At 45.9% G+C, this 19,050-nt stretch overlaps 3 protein-coding genes across 5 annotated transcripts; 2 read left to right on the forward strand and 1 right to left on the reverse strand.

Annotated features, from left to right (window-relative positions):
- The first annotated feature begins 3,539 nt into the window (after positions 1-3,539).
- Positions 3,540-8,316, forward strand: LOC123128250 (ribulose-1,5 bisphosphate carboxylase/oxygenase large subunit N-methyltransferase, chloroplastic). Its single transcript, XM_044548211.1, has 13 exons — positions 3,540-3,969; positions 4,068-4,231; positions 4,334-4,417; positions 4,516-4,573; positions 5,018-5,071; positions 5,223-5,294; positions 5,531-5,611; positions 6,123-6,295; positions 7,089-7,191; positions 7,292-7,423; positions 7,580-7,702; positions 7,804-7,962; positions 8,043-8,316. The coding sequence occupies exons 1-12, from the start codon at positions 3,589-3,591 to the stop codon at positions 7,891-7,893; spliced, it is 1,515 nt and encodes a 504-aa protein (XP_044404146.1). The 5' UTR covers positions 3,540-3,588; the 3' UTR covers positions 7,894-7,962; positions 8,043-8,316.
- A 3,154-nt stretch (positions 8,317-11,470) lies between these two features.
- LOC123128251 (cellulose synthase-like protein E2) lies at positions 11,471-17,072 on the forward strand. 2 transcript variants are annotated; one of them, XM_044548214.1, is made up of 9 exons: positions 11,471-11,881; positions 12,546-12,867; positions 13,052-13,192; positions 13,926-14,057; positions 14,157-14,369; positions 14,482-14,700; positions 14,871-15,218; positions 15,312-15,594; positions 16,677-17,072. In XM_044548214.1, exons 1-9 carry the CDS (start codon positions 11,586-11,588, stop codon positions 16,724-16,726), a joined length of 2,004 nt encoding a protein of 667 aa, XP_044404149.1. In that variant the 5' UTR covers positions 11,471-11,585; the 3' UTR covers positions 16,727-17,072. The 2 variants fall into 2 exon arrangements, with proteins under 2 accessions (XP_044404149.1, XP_044404148.1); XM_044548213.1 differs by lacking the exon at positions 16,677-17,072 and having other exon boundaries at positions 15,312-15,984.
- Positions 17,073-17,306: 234 nt separating this feature from the next.
- LOC123128252 (protein NOI4) lies at positions 17,307-18,242 on the reverse strand. Of its 2 annotated transcripts, none has more exons than XM_044548216.1 (3): positions 18,081-18,242; positions 17,707-17,919; positions 17,307-17,620 (listed from the first exon to the last, which is right to left on the reverse strand). In XM_044548216.1, the coding sequence occupies exons 1-3, from the start codon at positions 18,084-18,086 to the stop codon at positions 17,576-17,578; spliced, it is 264 nt and encodes an 87-aa protein (XP_044404151.1). In that variant the 5' UTR covers positions 18,087-18,242; the 3' UTR covers positions 17,307-17,575. The 2 variants fall into 2 exon arrangements, with proteins under 2 accessions (XP_044404151.1, XP_044404150.1); XM_044548215.1 differs by having other exon boundaries at positions 17,707-17,931; positions 18,081-18,241.
- Positions 18,243-19,050: the final 808 nt, after the last annotated feature.

The raw sequence follows: 19,050 nt of genomic DNA on the forward strand, positions 1-19,050 counted from the left end.
GGAGGGCCAGCAAGCAGCGGCGCGGTCCGGCGAGGAGGCGGGAGGCGGCGACCGGACGGGCGGCGGAGCCGAGCGCGGCTCGGGCGCGGGCAACCGCGAGCGGCGGCAGCGGAACAGGCCGGCCGGGTCCCGCATGGGCCCGGCGGCCGCGACGGCATGGAGGTGACAAGTGGCGTGCCTTGATTGGCCGCGGGCGGCGGCGGATCCTGTCCGGCGAGGCCGGACGTGTCCGGTGGCGGCGAGGGGAGGATTTTTAGGGTTTGGACTGCGAATTTTAGAGGGGGGTGTTTATATAGGTAGAAGGAGTTAGGAAAGTCCAGACGGGGTGCGGTTTTCGACCGCGAGATCGTGATCGAACGGCCGAGAGGATGGAGGGGGTTTGGACGGGTTATTGGTCCATTTTGGAGGGGTGTTGGGCTGCAACACACACGAGGCCTTTATGGTTCCCCGGTTAACCGACGGAGTACCCAAACGGACTCCAAATGGCACGAAACTTGACAGGCGGTCTATTGATGGTGTACCAAGGACGCTTGGCAAATCTCGGTCCATTCCGAGAAAGTTTAGCACCCACTCACGAAAAGAGGCAAAAGGGGCGCCGGAGGACATAGGAGTGTCGGGTTGCAAAACGGACAACGAGGAAAAAGTTCGGATGCATGAGACGAACACGTATGCAAATGCGATGCACATGATGACATGATATGATATGCATGACATGAGCAAGATGCAAACGAAGACAAAAACCCAACCACGAATCTCATAACTTAGTGCTGAAAATGGCAAGAGTTGGAGTACAAATATGGTAAGTTACATCCGGGGCATTACATGGTGGGCCCACAAGCTCACATGGCGTGCCCTAGGGGGCGTCACCTGAGCTTATGGCTCACTAGCAGGGCCCCTCCTGGTGATTCATCTTCTAGTATTTTTTATTAATTTCAAAATAAATCTCCATAAATTTTTAGGTCATTTAGAACTCCGGAGAATAGCCATCTCTAGTGTAGCTCCTTTTAGGTCCAGAATTTCGGTTGCCGACAATTTCCCTCTTCATATAGAACTTGCAAAATAAGAGAGAGAAAATCATTAGAATTTCCTGATGAAGTGAAATATTAACGCAATACATCATAAATAACAAAAGAAAAACATGATGCAAAATGGATGTGTCAACCCACAAGGGCCCCACAAGCCAGGGGAGCACGCCCTAAGGGGTAGGGTGTGCCACTCTGATTTGTGGGCGCCTCGTAGCTCTTTTTGCCCTAATTCTTCGCCTATAAAATCCATATATTCAGAAACCCTCGAAGCGAGACCTGAAACAATTTTATCACCACCGCAAGCCTCTGTTTTAAAGCGATCTCATTTGGAGGCATGTTCTATCACACTGTCGGAGGGGGAATCATTAGGGATGCCATTTTCATCAACCTTGCCGCCTCTGTGATGATGTGTGAGTAGTTCCTTTAGGACCCACAGAGCCATAGTAGTACCTAGATCTATTTCCATCCCTCTCACTCTCTCCCTCCCTCCCTCCATCTATCTATCTATCTTCTATACAATGATCTTCTCTAGGATCTATCCGATGTAATCTTTTACGGTGTGTTTGTTGGGATCCAATGAATTATGGGTTTACGATCAGATTATTCATTGAATTTATTCGAGTCTTTGAGATCTCTTTGCTACGTAATTTTATAGCTTTGTATTTCTCTCTGATCTATCCGTCTACTTTGCCTAGGTTAAATTGATTTATCTTAAGCGGGTGAGGTTCTTTGTGGTAGGTTCAATCTTGTGATATTGCCCTGTGTTAGAAGGGGCAAAGGCATGTATTGTATTGTTTCTACTAAGGATAAACTATGGGGTTTGTTCATATTTATTGATCTTATTTTGGCTACATTATGTCATCTTAATTAAAGCGTTACTCTGTTTGTCATGAACTTAATACTTTAAGATACATACTGAATATCAGTCTTGGGGTGGAGTAATAGTAGTAGATGCAGTTGGATTAGCGGTCTACTTGTCACAGACGTAATGCAATGCCCATGTAATGATTATGCCATGGTTGATAATCAAAAGTATGCTCAATTTTATCAACTTCCCAACAATAATTTGTTTACCCACCATCGCGATGCTTTCGACAGAGATGCCATAAGTGAACCTATGGACGCCGGATCCATTCTCCATCAATACTAAGATTCCTACAATTGCTTTGTTTGCTTTCTTTCATTTTCTTTTTTACCTTTTATTGCTTTGCATGTCACATCAATTTTAATCTTGTAACTGGCAAGAACAAGGGGAGTGACGGCACCACTGGCGGAGCTATGTGGTGTGCTGCAGGTGCCATGGCCCCCCAGCTCATGATTTTTTGTGAATAAATACTGTTTAGAATGACACAAATTAAGATAAGTACATTATTTGGCCCCTCCACACAATTATATTTAGCTATTTGCCCCCTCAGTAATATATCGCTAGCTCCGCCACTGGACCACACCCTTGCCTTCGTTGGGTGCAAGCAATTGATGTGTCTGTGTGCAGGTACTATCACATTGCTGGTGTGGTGGCTCCTACTGGTTCGATAAACCTTAATTCTTAACTGAAGGAAATACTATCTGCTATTATATTACTTCACCCTTACTATTCGAAAAAAATCCAACAACTCCATCATGAGTAGCAATACTCTTATTTAAAAAAAGTCACGACTAAATTTTGTGCACTTGCAGAACATCAGGTTAGCGCTCCGGTTCAGGTTTGCGTTTGTGTTTGGCATGGGAAATGAGTGCAGGATTGGAGATCCTACATGTACTCGAGGTAGAGGCCGCCCAAGGCGTCACTGAGGAGTCTGAGGTTAGTGATCGGTTATACGGTTATGTTTATGACATCTTAAAAAGATGATCATCGTTTATCATGTATTAAAAATGTCCAACATGTATAAAAAAATGTCCACATGTATACCAAAAATGTATAATGTGTATTTGAAAAAAATCATTGTGTATTTTTAAAAAATCCACCATGCATTTTTTAAAATGTTCAAGGTGTACCTAAAAACGTTTCACATGTCTTATTCTTTTAATTTGTATTCCAAGAAGTCTCAATGTATATTTGGATTTTTAACATATAGTACCTCTGTACCGAAATACTTGTAGCTGGGGGAAACTAGTACAAGTTTCTCCCAACTACAAGTATTTTGGTACAGAGGGAGTATTCAACAAAAAAAATGCTCAAACATGTATTTATAAAAATATTCATCTTGTATTTAAAAAATGTTGAATGAGTACAAAAGAATGTTCAGTGCGTATACGGAAAATGTACAACGTGTATTAAAAAAGTCGACACGTATTTGAAATAATAAACAAAGGAAGAAGAAAATTAAAACCAATGCACATCATGAATAAAAACACAGAAAAAAACGCGTGAAATCTTTTCAAAACCGATGAAAGGTTTCATCTTTGCAAAACCGTTCGTCACAACAAGCCCTGTCAAGCCCACGAAAACGGAGATTTCAAGCCTGCCCGTAAGAGAAACGGATAAAACCCCCGGCCCGCCACGAACGAGCGGATAAGCCCCCGCACCCGCACACAACCGTCCCTCCACTTTCGCGGCTTCGCAATGGCCACCACCACCACCACCGCTCTCCACCCCCAGTTCCGGCCGCCGTCGCACCCGCGCGCAACCCGTCGGCTCCGACCATGCCCCTCCTCCTCCAGCGTCCGCCCCCGCTTCTCCGTCCGCGCCGCAGCGGCGTCGGCGTCCGCGTCCGCTCCGGCGCAGCGCGAGGTCGTCGCGGGTGTCCCATGGGGCTGCGAGATCGAGTCCCTGGAGAGCGCGGCGTCGCTGGAGCGGTGGCTCACCGCGTCGGGGCTCCCCGAGCAGCGGCTGGCCCTAGAGAAGGTGGACATCGGCGAGCGCGGCCTCGTCGCGCTCAAGAACGTCCGGAATGGAGAGAAGCTGCTCTTCGTGCCCCCGACCCTCGTCATCACCGCCGATTCGGTAGAAATGATCATACAATCTGTCTCATCAGTCACAACCCCATTAACGGCATTCAGTTTTTACAATCACTGTCTTTCTTGTGCTCGTGTCGTGTGTAGGAATGGAGCAACCGTGAGGTGGGGGATGTGATGAAGAGGTACTCTGTGCCGGACTGGCCGCTTCTCGCCACCTACCTCATAAGCGAAGCCAGCTTGGAGGGTTCGTCGAAGTGGAGAAGCTATATCGACGCATTGCCTAGGCAGCCTTACTCGCTTTTGTACTGGTATAGCCCCACGGTTACTGTTGGTTTGACACCCGAGTGATAAGACGAGTGGTTTTTGAGATAACATTCTCAATCTTGTACAGCCTTTCTTTGTCATTGTAGGACTCGCACTGAGATAGATGCATACTTGGTGGCTTCTCCGATCAGGGAACGGGCAATTTCAAGGATCGGTGATGTGATTGGGACGTAAGTGTCTATCTGTTTTTTGTCCTAGTCATTTACCATACCAAGTTTTCTCCTCTGTTTGGTGCCCTCACTGGAATGACGCCTTATGGTTTTGGCAGATACAATGACCTTCGAGATCGAATATTTTCTAAATACCCAGATTTGTTCCCCGAGAAGGTATGCTTCGCAACCGCTGCTATATTACTCCCTCCGTTCCAAAATACTTGTCGTGGTTTTAGTTCAAAAGTAATTTGGAACGGAGAGAGTAGTTTAAACTGATGAACATAAGAGGGGGGTTTGGAGAACTATTCTTGTGACATGGGGCATTCACGGGAATTCCATTTTATTTCAATTTAAACACAAAAAAACTGCCATCAATCGATTATGTCCGGAATTCGTCGCAGCCAGTGCCACCCAATTTCTATACACAGAAGCATAAATTCGATTAAGTAAATGTTCCGAATACAGCATGACTAAACAATGCTGATGATATTTAACTGTTTGACTATCACTATGAAAACATCGTTACTATAACAAATAATATGGTCTGATGACACCAAATGTACCAATTATTATCATTAATTGATTTTTGAGTTTGGTGCTGCTACTTTCTTATTTTAGGTGTACAACATGGAGAACTTTAGATGGTCCTTCGGCATTCTCTTCTCACGTCTGGTAAGACAAAGTGTCGTGAAGCTAAAATATGATGCAAACCTTGTTTTACTTCATTTTGCTTATCTGATAGCCCTTTCCATTACATATACATATGCTTTTGCTGCCCTTTTCTGCTATAAGAACACGCACACTGCATCGGACTATTTTGCAGGTTCGTTTAGAATCAATGGATGGAAAGGTTGCACTAGTTCCTTGGGCAGATATGCTTAACCATAGCCCTGAGGTATTACATTTTCTATATTTTACAAAGAATCATTTCAGTTCTAAAAAATGTTGTATGGAATTATGAAGCACAGCAAGTCCCACATTTCGCCTGTTTACAAAGAATTTTTAGCAATATTGTGCTGAATTCCTTAAGCACCGCATATCGGACAATTTTCCACCTTTTTCCATCATTTCCCAAGTCTTCCTGAAGTGCACAATGTCATGCATTTTTTCTTAGCAAAATCAACTTTCCAGGTAGATGCATTCCTGGATTATGACAAGTCATCGCAAGGAATAGTCTTCACCACTGATCGTTCGTATCAACCAGGTGAGCAGGTAACTTTTTTCATTTGTGCTTTGACTCTACTATATATTTTCTCCATACCAAGTTAGTTATCAAGAAGTCCATCACTCCTCATCCATTGGTAACTGCCATGTCCACGACATTAATGATGATCATAATCTTCACTATTGCTTGTTTTCGGAAGGCCATGTGGCATCTTCTTTTGGTTTTACAGAACTGGGAATTAGTTGAAATCCAATATAATTTCATCTAGTATATTGTGCACCCTTTTCTGTACCAATAGACTGGCATTTAAAGTACGAAATCATCTTGAGTCTTGTACAGGCTGTGTCTCTGCATCTATCCATTTTATATTTTACAGATAGAGTATACTTGATTTCAGATGGGCCACCACTGTACTTATTTTATTGTGGCCTTATCATTTTCTGCATGTGTTACGCTTGGGGCCAATTAGTCTTATTCCATGCATATATTATTTTAAATGTGTTTCTTATGAGAAATTATTACTAGCTAACTTGTCTATTTCTTGTTTGACCTCCTCAGGTGTTCATATCCTATGGGAAGAAATCCAGTGGTGAGCTATTGCTTTCCTATGGTTTTGTACCAAAAGAGGGAACAAATCCAAATGATTCAGTTGAATTCTTGGTGTCTCTTAACAAGTCTGATGAGTGCTACAAAGAGAAATTACAAGCACTAAAGAAACACGGTTTGTCAGAGTAAGTGCTCTCATCCTTTTTCCATGCGGAACTTCATATGCTTCTGTTACTTGGTTTAGGTTAGAGAAGTTCATTAAATTGGGGTATTTGTTGGCATATTCTTGTTTTTACTTCATGATAGTATCAAGAATAAAATACGAAAATAGCATTTTGTTTGTGCAATGAGTTTGTAACACATTTCATTTAGAAGAGAATTTTTAATCACATTTTGCCCTCAAGAAGTAAATTTAAGATGCTATATCTTGTGTCGATGGTGTTGATCCATTTGAATGTCTTGGTGCTGACATCCTCGTTGATTCGATGTTCTCTCTCCCAATAAAATGGTAAAGTTCCTGCTCACGTTTTGGAAAAAATGAATTTGCAGTTGTGCATCTAGTCATAGATTTTGACTTGGTTCATTGTTTTGGGTAATGGAAGAGAAAACTCGCCCAGCGTCTGGATCTTGAGATGCATATAGTCATAGTATTTATTACAAGATTTGTCCAAAAGGGCAACGAAAATGACTAGCCACATAAAACTGGAGAAATGCTCAACACCACCTAAACCGGGACATAAAGATCGTGGCAATCAACTCCAACTTCTTGGCACCATCCACCATAGGCTCTTGTTTCTTGTCAGTGTCACCTTATTTTCGAGAGGACCTTTAGGTTGCATGTTCTCTGGGGAAAATGGCACCAGTTCAGTAGTATGTGCAACATTGTTTTCATTTTTATTGCCTTGTTTTGTACATTTTTTATACTATCAAAGTTATATGGTTAGTATTGACAAGGGTGGATCTGGTCACCATTATCAGGTCTGAAAGTTTCCCCTTGAGGGTCACAGGGTGGCCAGTTGAGCTGATGGCTTATGCCTTCCTTGTAGTCAGTCCTCCTGAGATGATTCAACGCTTTGAGGAGGTTAGTGCTGTTATTTGGCACCAATTATTTTCAGAACTGTCTCCATACAGCTATAACAAGGGTGGTCAACACAGCTTGCCTATATAACTTATTTGTGCAGATGGCTGTTGCTGCATCCAATAAAGGTTCATCCAAGCCTGCACTTAATTATCCCGAGCTGGACGAGCAGGCTCTTCAGTTTATCTTGGACTGCTGTGAATCTAGTATAAAAAAATATACCAAGTACCTAGAGGTGAGATCTTGTCTGTGGCTATCTTGCAGATTTCACAATTCCCCATGTGATTTCAGACCGTGCCATTCCTGTTATAAGTTACACAAATCATAATCATTCGGCACCAATATTATTTCCTTCAAATGTCAGTTTTTAAGTCAAACAATAATATTTCAGGGCGCCAAGGGTTCTGCGGAAGTCTCAATCAATACAAAGCAGGCCAACAGGACCTTGCTACTAAAGCAGCTAGCAAGAGATCTGTGCATCAGCGAACGGAGGATCCTATATCGTTCACAATACGTAAGCCAGCATAGATCTTGCAGCCTAGCTGGTTCCTTCGCTCTGCACGTCATGGGGTTATTCCTTGGCGCCTCACATTTCCTCCCGTTGATATGGTGCAGATATTGCGTAGGAGATTGAGGGACATGAGGGCCGGCGGTGAGCTTAAAGCTCTGTCACTATTCAATGGTCTCAGAAAGCTCTTCAAATAAACAGATGGGCTATATCTTCTGCCCCCTGAAGATTTCGGGGAGCAATGCTCGTGTGTCTCCGTCGACTTGGTAAATTCTCAATCTGTCCTCATTTTTTACCACCTTCGTCGTCGAATGCCGTATTTTTCACTGAACACCACATGATGCAGTTTCAGTTCCACCACCCAATTGCTGGTGAGCTCAGGTGTTTGCTTGCCAAAGGCATATTGCAGTATCAGGCCAAGATCTTCGGAGCTGCAACTGAATAGTACGTAGGGAAAACTTAGAAAAGGTTGATGTGAAACCAAGAATAGCTGCGAGTTGTGATTGAACAGCCCTGAGCTTGGCATACGTGTATATGTGATCTAGGGTGCTGCAGCGCATCTGTTTATCTTTTCCTACACAGAGCTCTTTTTGGGGTCGCCTGTACTCCCAAAGACGCCAGAGCATTCGTGCTTCGTGTCCAGTTCTACCGGTGCAGCTCGGTGGCGGTATTGTGTGACTGTTTAGAGCATCTCCAGCCGTTGGCCCCAGGGGGCGTCTAAAATCGCCATCTGGGGGTGAGCCAGCGCAAAAAATCGGCCTGGGGCGAGTTGGTCCCCGGCCGCCGGCCCCAGGGCCGCTCCCAGGCACGTTCAAGAAAGAAAAATATATAGCAAATTTCGGCAAAGTTCGGCGAAGTTCGGCTAAACACGACTAAATTTCGGTAAACTTGGGCATATATTAGACATGTTTGCGGATTTTCATTACATAACAAAATATATAACTAATCTACAAAAGAAACTGGTTGAACGCCGAGTAGTCGCCGTCGTCGCCGCCATCCTCACCGTCGTCGTCATCGTCGTCCTTCTACTCCTTGACGCAGGCGTCCCTGCTGGACCCCTGCCCGGCGTCGCTATGGCGACTGGTGGCGGTGGCGGCGGCGGCGGCGGCGCGTCGTCGTCGACAGCGACGATGACGACGACTCCTCCTTCGTCGTGGCCGCCCCGGCGGCGCTACGTGAAGCGCCGCAGGGCGGCGCAATGGCGCTCCCTCGCCATCTTCAAGGAGTCATGGCGTGCCCATTCCAGGACCGCATCGTCGTCTAGCTTCACGTCGCCGTGCTCCGTCTTCATGGCGGGGAGGCCCGGCTCCGTCTTTGGCTTGACGAAGCGCAGAGGAGGAGCCGACAAGGAGGCGCGCCGCCCGCCCCCGTGACGCGCCGCCCGTGAGGAATCAATGGCAAGGCTAACCGACGGCAGCCTTGCCATTGATTCCCCGCGGGAAACCTAGGCGTTGGGGAAGACGAGGGCGGTGTCACTGACGCGGCTGGCCCGCGGCTCTTTCGCGCCAAAACCGCTCGCCCCGGCGTCCCGGGCGCTCCCAGTGCGTCGGGTTTGGTTTGGGTCCGCCAGCGCTGATTTCGGCCCAGGCCGGCGAAAATCGGGCTCCTGGAGGCGCAACTGGGCCGTTTTTCCGGCGCCGGCGCGAAAAAATCGCCTGGGGAGGCCTTTCTGAGGGCGCGGCTGGAGATGCTCTTAGTTGAGAATATCAGAACACGCAACCACTACTTTCTTTAGCACACGCACAACGCTATATTTCATAATAATAATAATATTTCTAGTATATTTTTCTTATATCCAAGTCTACTCACTTGGTACACTCAAAATACACCTTTGGTACTCAAAATACACCTATGGTAATCCCTTAACTTGCAAAAACATCTTATATTGTGGGATGAAGGGAGTACAAAATTGACAATCTAAAATGGATGAAATATCAGTAATTTTCTATTTACCAATTGAAATATCAGTAATTTTCTGTTTACCAATCAAAATATCAGCAATTCCCTATCTTATCAGTCGACCTCATCATTTAGAGAATCAATTCCTTATAACATTTTCCACTAAACTGGAGATCTACTTTTCAAAAACTTTAGATATATATATATTTTTGCGACGAAACAGGGAGTTTTGTTCCAAAGTAATAGAGTCAAGGTACAGCGCAAAAAAATAGAGAGTTGAGGTCTAGAGGTGTGCTAAGGTTCCACACATTGCCTCCTCCCCATGAAAAGCCTAGGGTTCCTTTGCCTCCCGCCGCCGGTCCGCATCGTCTCAGGTGGCCTTAGGGCTATGGTGGTGCGGTGGATCCCGACTCTTGCCAGATGTTTTTTCGAGTTTTGTTAGGGTTTGTATCTTGATCAGAAAGACAAGACGACAACGACTCTCTGAAGATGGAATAATGTTTTCCCAGCCTAGCCCATGTCTTAATGGTGTGTGTAGCATCGCCAGTGGGCGTGCAGAGGTGTGTCTCTGGCGAATCTTTCCTTTGTGGATTTGCTCGGATCTAGCCGTAGTTCGTCTATGTTTGTGCGTCTTCAAGTAGGATCCTTCCGATCTATGCTATTCTTCAACAGCGACGACTGCTATTCTGGTGCGCTGGTCCTATGAGGTCTTAGCATGATGACTTCTCGACTGTCTACTAGACACTACAAATGTTTTGACTGGCTCCAGCAAGGGATGGACGATGACGGCGGCGCGCCTTCGGCTTGCTTCAGCGTTTGTAGTCGTCGCTAGATGGTCTACGGATTTGAATATAATTTTTATTATTTCTGGTGTTTAATGTACTACCATGATTAAAGATGAATAGATCAAGTTTTCCCGGAAAAAAAATGTAGAGGTAAGATTTCCTCGATACATGGGGCCTTCTACGTAACCACACAACCGTGATACTCTTAGAACGGCTATACCGAACTTAAAAAAAGAACGGCTATACCTTGCCAAACAATCTGCTATTTCATTTTGATCACAATGTAAGTCTATGGAACAAACTCCCTATCGATCATCAGGGCTTTAATCTCCAAAGCCGAATGATATAAAAAATCTCAATAGCAAACTGAAATATATTTGCTTTTTAAGAAAAAAAATAGGGTTTCATTGCCTCCCGCCGGTGTCGCCGCCGGTCTGCCTCGTGTTTGGTGGCCTTAAGGCTATGGAAGCGCGGTTGATCCCGGTCCTTCTCAGTGGGAGGGCTCCGTTTTTTATGTTTCTTCTAATTTTGTTAGGTTTTGTGTCCTATTCAAGAAGACGAAACGACGGTTCCTTGAAAATGGAATAAGATTCTGTTTCACCTAGCCCATGTTTTGATGATGCGTCTACCATCGTCGGTGGGCATGTGGAGGTGTGTCTTCGGCCGATCCGTCTTTGATGGATTTGCTTGGATCTGGTCGTCGTTCGTCTACATTTATCTGCCTTCGGGTTGGATCCTTGTCATCTACGTTACTGTTCATCAATGACAATTGCTGTTTTCGGTGCACTGGTCATATGAGGTTTTAGCACTATAACTTTTCGACTGTCTGCTATAATTTTTGCCCAGATCGAACGAGGGAGAGACGATGACAGCGGCACGCCATCGACTCGCTTCAATGCTTGCAGTCGTCGCTAGGTGGTGTATAAATTTGGATGTAATTTTTATTATTTTTGATGTTTGTTGTATTATCATAATTTAAGATGAATAGATTGAAATGAGCATGGTGGCGGCTAAGCTACAGCGATGTGTCTACTAGAAGACTGACAAGAGGTCAAAGTTCTCCAACACAGAGGCGGCTCCAACGGGGAGGCTCCGTTGACCATCCGCTACATACCCGGCCCCTGCACCTCTGACCCAGGGACCCAGGCCTACCCGTCACGCTCCACACCTGCGTTCTCGCTCGCTCGCACTAGCAGGCAGGGAGGATGGCCGGGAGCAGCGTCTCCGGCGGCGGCGGCCGCCCGCCGCTGTTCGCGACGGAGAAGCCGAAGCGGGTGCTGGCGTACCGGGTGTACGCGGGCACCATCTTCGCGGGGATCCTCCTCATATGGTTCTACAGAGCCACCCACATCCCGGCGAGGGGCAGCAGCAGCCTGGGGTGGCGGGCGGGGCTGGGGCTGCTCGTGGCCGAGATATTGTTCGGCCTCTACTGGGTCCTCACCCTCTCCGTGCGCTGGAACCCGGTCCGCCGCACCACATTCAAGGACCGCCTCTCGGAGAGGTTAGTGCCTGATCTGCGCCGCGCTTTTTTCCTTCTCTCTCGTAGAGCAGAGAGCGTTCGACGGAATGGCTAGCTGGACAAGTAGAGCTCCGACGAGAGCATTAGTTCAGGGGCTCGCCTTTAGAGGCGGCTTCCCTTCCGATTCTGAATCACACCAAGTCCAGCAACTTACATCTGTGATCCGCGAAGGCTTATTGCTGAAATAATGTGACATCGAGACTCGAGAACAAACCTTGCATTGTATTGTATGTCTGCAGCAGTGTAGTTAGCACATTCCCCGTTTTCTTTTTCAGCTGGGCTCAAGCCTGAAGTAGATACGCTTTGTCATAACTACCCAGAGTTATGGATACAGTTGAAAGATCGCACCCATGCTAGAATATGGTTCCAGAGTTGTGGATACAATTGAAACATCGCACCCATGCTAGAATATGATTCATTTACATAGATATATTTCAGCTAGGAGTCACGGCTACTGCCAAATCAGGTACTGTTATGCTCCATCAAGGACCTCAATGGCCATGGGTATTGTGATGATGCACATTCATGGCTAGTTACATGGTTCAGATAGCGCGGTATCTGCATAGCATCGTATGAACAAAAATTAGTTTGATTGTACTATCTATGTCTGTGGTGAATGACTTGTTAAAATACTGGCCACAAACAGATATGATGATGACCAGCTCCCTGGTGTGGACATATTTGTGTGTACAGCGGACCCAGCTCTTGAACCACCCATGCTTGTCATCTCCACGGTTCTGTCTGTTATGGCTTATGACTACCCGCCAGAGAAGCTAAACATCTATTTGTCTGATGATGCTGGTTCTGCTGTAACATTCTACGCTCTTCATGAGGCATCTGAGTTTGCAAAGCACTGGATTCCATTTTGCAAAAATTACAAGGTGGAGCCCAGGTCACCAGCTGCCTACTTTGCCGAAGGGGCTACCCCTCATGATGCTTGTAGCCCTCAAGAATTGCTCCGCATGAAGGTAGATCACAAACTTGTTCTGCACCTATGCAATTTAGCTTATCTCGAAAGAAATGATGTTGTGATGCAGTCTGATACAATATTTACTGGTGTAAGGGCCTGCTGGCCTTCCATTTTTGCCGTGTAAGGCTGTGAAACCAACACATTGTTTTCTTATCTGTTTTCCCCTCTTTTGTGAATTGCAGGAGTTGTACAAGGATCTGACAGATCGCGTGAACTCAGTAGTACATTCAGGCAAGATTCCCGAGGTTCCAGAATGCAACCACAGAGGCTCCTCTGAATGGAATGAGATGATAACTTCTGGAGATCACCCTTCAATAGTCCAGGTAAAAAATGGTAGTTTGGTCAGAGTCTGACTACTAGATGAAGTGCATGGTAATTGATTTTGAAATTCAAAATAATATGATAACTATGAGAAGTGTGAAAACCAACTCGTGTAGCTAATACAAAGCTGGTGAATTGGTTATAAAAGCTAACATATAAGAGTGTTGGTGAATTGAAGTGTTGTGGAAAAAATAAATATGTTTTTATGTTTATCAAGTAGTACCTATGGAGAATAATTCTAGGCAATCTGTCCACTGTTAAAACTATTCCAAAAGGAGCTTCCATGTTCGCTCTGAGAAGCTAGAAATCCCACAGTAGTGTTCGCTCTGAGAAGCTAGAAAACCCACAGTAGTCAGAGGAAAAAGAAAAAGATGTACACCGCTTATTTTAGTGGCTCTGCAGTATAGCAGTGCAAATTAATCAGTGTGCAATAGAGCAGTTATTACAATTATAAAAGTTTAACGCATCATGTTGGTGTAAAAAATACAATTGTTGTTTAGTTTTTTACTATCCAACCATGCAATTGATAGTTAATTCAGGTAGTTAAAATAAAAGGCATAGGTGCTTGTTTGGCTGAATGTAATTCAACCTGATGTAAGACGAGCCTGACATGGTTGATATTCATCCAGTGAAGAATCTACCTTCAAAGAAAACTGTAATAGCAGAGTAGAATTTATATTTCTTATCTGCATAATTTTGGTGATCCCGTCTAATCAAATGGTTCTCCATTGCTAGATTCTAATTGATAGAAACAAACGGAAGGCAGTTGATGTAGATGGAAATGCATTGCCAAAACTTGTGTATATGTCACGCGAGAAGAGACCTCAGGAACAACATCACTTCAAAGCTGGATCATTAAATGCTTTGGTAGGTGTCCTCTCTTGGTATAGTCAATGATTTTCTAGAATTACCATTTAGAATCAACCTTCATTGTGTTTATATACCTTAATAAGGTCAATTGTGCAGATAAGGGTATCTTCGGTGATAAGCAACAGCTCAGTCATTCTGAATGTTGATTGTGATATGTACTCCAACAACTCTGAGTCCATTAGAGATGCATTGTGCTTCTTCCTAGATGAAGAGCAAGGTCAAGATATCGGTTTTGTGCAGTACCCTCAGAACTTTGACAATGTGGTGCACAATGACATCTATGGCAATCCCATCAACGTTGTCAATGAGGTCAATTGAAAGATAATATAGCACCTCCTAAAATTTCGACAAAGGACACACCTATGTCTGAAGCTGTAATTAAGACTAATCTGGTTTGTTGTTTCATTGACTTGATGTTCAGTTGGATAACCCTTGCTTGGATGGATGGGGTGGAATGTGTTACTATGGCACTGGATGCTTCCATCGCAGGGAGACCCTCTCTGGACAAATATATAGTAAAGATTACAAGGAAGACTGGGATAGAGGAGTGGGGATAGCAGAAAATGCAGATGAGCTGGAAGAAACGTCCAAGTCACTTGTGACATGCACGTATGAGCATAACACCCCGTGGGGCATTGAGGTATCTCTATCTCTTTCTACAAACCTGAATATGAACATTTCCATTGATCCCCTTCTCTTTGATGAGTATATACAGAAAATCCTTCAGGTGATGCCCGAAGGATGTCCTTCCTTGCATGTGTGTACTGTTATGCAGATCATTTTTGATGAGTTTGTGTTTCTGAATTGCAGAAAGGAGTTAGATATGGGTGCCCACTGGAGGATGTGATTACAGGATTGCAAATCCAATGCCGCGGGTGGAGATCGGTGTACTACAACCCCGCTAGAAAGGGCTTCTTAGGCATGGCCCCTACCTCACTAGGCCAGATCCTGGTTCAGCACAAGAGATGGTCAGAAGGGTTCCTCCAAATATCCCTCTCCAATTACAGTCCCTTTTTATTAGGCCATGGTAAGATCAAGCTGGGTCTTCAAATGGGTTACTCGGTCTGTGGCTTCTGGGCCCTGAACAGCTTCCCCACCTTTTACTATGTCATCATTCCTTCACTTTGCTTCCTCAGTGGCGTCTCTGTTTTCCCTGAGGTAATGACTAACATTCTACACTATGTTCCCTAGCTCATTTTTACGCACCGCGGTTCAGTTCTGACACGATACTTGCATGTGCAACTCATTCAGATAACCAGCCCTTGGTGCATTCCATTCATATACGTCGTGGTAGCTTCATACTCCTGGAGCCTAATGGAGTCGCTGCAATGTGGTGACACTGCAGTGGAGTGGTGGAACGCACAAAGGATGTGGCTCATGAGAAGGACCACCTCCTACCTCCTGGCGGCCATCGACACGATCGGGGGAATGCTGGGCGTCTCCGAGTCCGGATTCGAGCTGACGGTGAAGGTGGACGAGTCGCAGGCTCTGGAGAGGTACAAGAAGGGGAAGATGGAGTTCGGGCCCATCTCGGGTATGTTTGTGATCATCACCACGATCGCGCTGTTCAACCTGGTGTGCCTGGTGGTCGGGCTGGGCAGAGCTCTGTTGCGCGAAGGAACGGCAGGGTTGGGACCTTTGTTTCTGCAGGCTGTCCTCTGTGTGGCCATAGTGGTCATCAATGCTCCGGTCTACGAGGCCCTCTTCATCCGCAGGGACAGCGGAAGCCTGCCTTATTTCGTCACCCTAGTTTCCCTTTGCTTTGTGTCGTCGCTCTGCCTACAGGCTATCTAGAAATGAATTCGGCGTGATAACGATAGACGGACATGCCCTTACTATGAGTAACATTTTGAAACAATCTATTTACACGGCTCTGAACTTCCATGTTATTGGACAGCTGCGACAACGATGTGGTATTCAGTTCCCTAGACTCTATCTACTAACCTTTAATTCAGATTTCACTGTCGCCAAAGTTCTGTCTGATAATATGAGTTTGATTAGATTTAGAAGAGTTTTATGGGGAGACACGGCTGATATGTGGTATGAGCTCAAAAATCTATGCAGTAAAGTAGTTTTAAACGATCAAGAGGATAGATGTAGTTGGCTGCTAACTAAATCTGGTAGATTCACGGTTAGATCTTTGTATCTTGCTTTAAAAACGGATCAGGCTGCCTGGCCTCATAGGAAATTGTGACAGGCGAGGATACCGCTGAAAGTTAAGTTTTCTTGTGGTTGATGTTTAAGAATAGTGTCCTAACTAGAGACAATTTGGCGAAAAGAAACTGGAAAGGAAAGGATAAAAACTGTAGTTTCTGTGATTACCCAGAAACGGTTGATCATCTTTTCTGTACATGTGTGGTGGCTAAGTTTGTGTGGGGTGTGGTTAGGAATGTAACTGGAATTCATGACATTCCATGCAAGATAGAAGAGTTTACTGCCTGGGTAAAAAAAAATCCTAAGAATAGTAGGCAAACAATAGCAGTGGGTGTTTCTGCGGTGTTTTGGACTTTGTGGAAAGCCAGAAATGCTGCTACATTTCATCATGTTTACCCTTATGATCCTAGTGTGTTGTTCTTTCAAATATCTTATTGGATGTCTTACTGGGCTGGTCTACAGAGAAAAGAAGGGCAACAGATGTTGCGGGCCGTCGCAACACTGCTGGTTGATGTTGCGAATGGTTTCTTCAACAAGAGCAGAGGATGGGCGCCCATGGTGAAACGTCTTGACATCGGGGAGTAATTTTGTCTGTAATGTTAGCTGAATTTCTGTCCTCCCTGGAGAGTATGTGGCGATGAGTGGGGGAGAGGAGCCCTGTGTGGTTACCTCTCACCTAGGTATGCATTTCTGATAAGTATGGAGTTTTTTCTTAGTTGCAAGCTTTATTCTCTTGGTTGTCTAGTTGCTGATGCCTGGATGTCATGGTAGGACATCTGAGGGCTGGATGGAATCTGAAGAATACTTGATCTGTTTTATTGGTTTCCTTTCATGCAATGAAATAAAATCGGGGGCATGCCCCTCAATTCAAAAAAAAAAAAAACGCTGTGGTATTCTCTACACCCATGCGATTAACAGCTACTAATGCATCATCATTTTTGCATATAGTTTTTCCCTAACGATCATCTGGTAGTTCTGCAGGGCAGGTTCCACATCGAACGGGGCATCTCAGCTTGAAGCTGCCGGTGGCAGGCAGGATGGGGAGTTTACGCACGCACCTGAGGCTGAGAACATCTGAAAGGAAAGCAGATGTATCCGCATGGTATGAGCAAGTTTCTTTCTCTTATGCGAAAGCCATACATCGCGCCTGGCGACAGGGTCACGTGCGACCGTCGCATAATTACATCAACATCGTCTCATCTCATCCCCGAAGTGGCAAGTGTTTGTGTATGTACGATAGTAGTACGTTTGTTTATGAACGAAGCAGCGGCATTGACACTCCCCTCTCCTCCATCCCATCGCATTCGCATTCGCGCGACACTCCGCCCGATCCCCCTTCTCCTCTTCCTCAGTGTCCTGGCTCAGGGCTGCGTGGGGCTCGGCGACACGCAGCAGAACCATTTCTTCTGCAATATCAGATGGAAATGAATGAATGAATCTCTTGAATCTCTTAAGATAGGTGAGGAAGAAGAAGAGGAAGAAGAAAAGGTACCGAGGTGTTGGGCCTGGAGTTGCTGTAGGACTGGTTCATCTTGGAGTCGGGCCTGGCGTCCTTGCCGTCGGCGGACCTGCTGGCCTTGTGCACGTTGACGGGGGCCTTCTTGTCATCCCTGGCCTTGCTGAAGATGACCGTGAACCCGTCGGCGGAGGCCGGGTTGTTCACGTCCCAGGCGCCGAACTTGGGGATTGTGCGGCCAGCCTCCATCTGAGCCATTTTCTTGTTTCAATGCACCATCATCACATTATTTGTTTGCGACATTAAAACAAGATCCATGTAGTATGATCAACCAAGGCAGTGCAAACAAGATGAACCAGAGATCGATGAATCCATAGGCGTAAATTCACGCAGGATCTTGATCAACTCACCGACATGTTTATGCCTTGACGGGGTGGCGCGGTGCCCTTGAGCGGTAGACGCGAGAGAAAATTTTGCCCCCTTGAATGGATATGAAGCGCAAGTGCTTCGGGGCAAAATTTCCCCCGGGATGAGAGGGAAGGCGGTCAAATATAGCAGGAGGAGAAGATTGGGGGGATCGCAACGGCACCCGCCCACTTATACCCGCTAATCTCATGCATGCTCTGCGTGGGACGTTGCCTGGCTAAAATTAAGCACATTTCCCAGCGGATTTTGTTTACTCCCACTACCTTTTTTTTAACACGGCGGCTCTGGTTTCGGAGGCAGCAAAACGGCCTAGGGAGCCAGAAAAACTGGATTAGGGGGGCCAAGTGCTGTCAAAAGAGGCTGGGAGGGCCAAACTATAGGAAAAAAAGATTTTTGGCAACAAATAGTGGACTATTTTCTTCCTGTTCATAAGTAATATTAGCAGCAATCCTTGAGGGGGCTTGCTGGCACTCCCTATCTCCGTCGCTGCTTCTGCCGGGCCCGCCTGGTAGCCGTGTCCTGTTTGCGGCTAGGTGGTGGAGTCACCGGATCGCATGTCTTTTTTTTGACATCCCCGGGGTAGTGCGTGAAATAGCGAGCAAACATGCACCTTCCGTGCACACCGTGCCTTTTCCTAGGCTCGGGCCAAGAAGTTGGGGCAACGGCAGCGAGGCGTAGGAGATGGTGGACGGATGACGAAGCACTGAGCCTGAGCCGGTGACGACGTGGCGGCTGTGAGGCGTAGGTGGTGGTGGACGGAGGGCGAAACACTGAACCCGAGCCGCTGACAACGCCCGATACAGGTGAAGGCAAGGACGAAATCTGAAGGGGTTGGGTGTGGATCAGCAGCGCCAGAGAGGAGGGATTAGAGGGAAGACCAGGGCGGTAAGGGTAGGGAGAGACACCAGGTGGTGCAGCATCGACACCAGCCATGGGTGGTGGGAGCCAGCGGTT

Source organism: Triticum aestivum, chromosome 6A (genome assembly GCF_018294505.1).
Source record: "Triticum aestivum cultivar Chinese Spring chromosome 6A, IWGSC CS RefSeq v2.1, whole genome shotgun sequence".
NCBI lineage: Eukaryota > Viridiplantae > Streptophyta > Magnoliopsida > Poales > Poaceae > Triticum > Triticum aestivum.